Here is a 1,935-nt window from a genome sequence, read left to right on the forward strand (position 1 = left end):
TCAATAATTAATTTTAATCACATATTTTATAGAACCCATGAATTTTCAACCATACACTTCATCAACTTCTATCAAAATTTACTAAAAATCTAACTTTAATCCTCTACCAAACAAGGGCTAAATCTACAGTGATCTCCGAAATAAGAAATCACAAGTCATTACCAATAAACAACGGGGGATGCTAAGATGTAATCGAAAAGACAAATACAAACAAAAGGATCAAGGTACAATGAATTTCAGACTACAGAAAAACTAATAATATATAACTCAAATATCCCAAAATGTATAGATAGACAAACAAAATAGATGAACCTGGATACACCCGGTTCTCTCTCCCTCTCTCTTTCTCTCTCTAGATAATTCTACTAGTGGACGGTGGTGACCTCTTGCCACTCCCCGTCAACTGCCTCTTTCCATAATGTGATATTGTTGTCACCAGAAGCCACGGCCAACAAGTTCCCAGTCAGAGACCATGAGACCCTCCAAACAGGAACCTTAAAATCCTTCAAAACTGTACCCTCCCATTGATCGCTTTCTTTTGCCGAAGTCCATATGACCACCGTACCATCCTGTGAAGCACTGGCAATTGTTGATTTTGGAAGCCCCAAATTTGGTGCCCAGGCAACATCTCTCACCCAATCGCAGTGCATTTGTAAAGCAGGGAAGCAGTCCATCTTCCAATTACCGTTATATAGCTTCCACACCTTCACTGTATTGTCACAGCCACCAGACGCCAACTTCTGAACAGGATCCAGAAGCCCAGATCCAACTAAAGCACCAGGGGCCATTGAAGGGGCCCATGAAACCGATGTGACTCCAATGGGGTGTGCTTGGTCAATTTTCGTTGTGTCCCAACCACCATCTGATTGAGCTGTGTAGATTGAGATATTCCCATCAGACGATCCACAAGCCAAACAGAGTCCCAGCTCATGTGGTGCCCAAGCAATAGAGTTGACAGATGATTTGTGGTCAGTGAAAACATGAAATTGAGACCAGTCACCATGATTTCCTTCCTTCCAGATGATGACCTTACCATCATAAGAACAAGAAGCAAGCATCGAGCCAAATTTGGGGTGTGCCCAAGCTACCTGCCAAACTGGACCTTGATGCCCAATCAAAGTAGCGAGATGTTGAGAAGTAGAATTGTTGCTGACACCGATTATTTTTATAGAGACATCAGATGATGCTGTTGCCACTCTTTTTCCATAATAATCCATGGATACATCATGAACAACGTCGTTGTGACCTGTTTCGATCTTTTGTGCAGGCATATTCTCTAGTTGCTTATATCTGAAACTCAACTTTCTCTAAACGCTTTCTTTTTGATCTTATATCCTAAAATTTTCAATCAAATTCAAATTATTTCAATAAGAAACTGGCATCAATTGCTAAAATCAACTTCCAAATCATTTCAGACTCGTATTAGAACTCAAGTGCGGGAAAAATGCCAGTGCCTCTCAACCCATCATACGACCAAATTAGAATCAGACTTTGAACTATTAAGCTGTCTTGGACGGTCAAGACATGTGATTTTGCACTGGATTCTATATGAACTATGAAGAACTTCAATTTAAACCAGTGAATCGAATCCCACTGGGATTCATTAATCAAAATTGAGCCAAGGGGTACATTTAGACATGAGGAACGCCTCGATTCAGCTAAATTTACATCCATATTGTTTCTAGATCTGCATCACACTCATATTATCACATGCTTCTCCACAGATTCTCTAAGTAAACAGTCTCAAAACAACCAAAAATATCCCCAATCTTTATTAGAAATAGAAGCCTAATAAAAACACATATTAAAACGTCTTTCTCCGAATTAATTAATCTAATTAATAAATTGAGCTGGTCAATCCTTCTTTAGTTTATAATTAAATTCAATTGTAGAATCTAAATCTCACTTCAAAAGCATGCCTTTATATAAAAAAAA

The 1,935-nt window shown here is 38.7% G+C and overlaps 1 protein-coding gene across 1 annotated transcript; it reads right to left on the minus strand.

The window, feature by feature from the left end:
* Positions 1–104: 104 nt before the first annotated feature.
* On the minus strand, positions 105–1,925 carry LOC111379793 (protein transport protein SEC13 homolog B-like). Its single transcript, XM_023003233.1, has one exon. The coding sequence runs from the start codon at positions 1,269–1,271 to the stop codon at positions 366–368; it is 906 nt and encodes a 301-aa protein (XP_022859001.1). The 5' UTR covers positions 1,272–1,925; the 3' UTR covers positions 105–365.
* Positions 1,926–1,935: the final 10 nt, after the last annotated feature.

Source organism: Olea europaea, unplaced genomic scaffold (genome assembly GCF_002742605.1).
Source record: "Olea europaea var. sylvestris unplaced genomic scaffold, O_europaea_v1 scaffold20356, whole genome shotgun sequence".
NCBI classification, from domain to species: Eukaryota; Viridiplantae; Streptophyta; class Magnoliopsida; order Lamiales; family Oleaceae; genus Olea; species Olea europaea.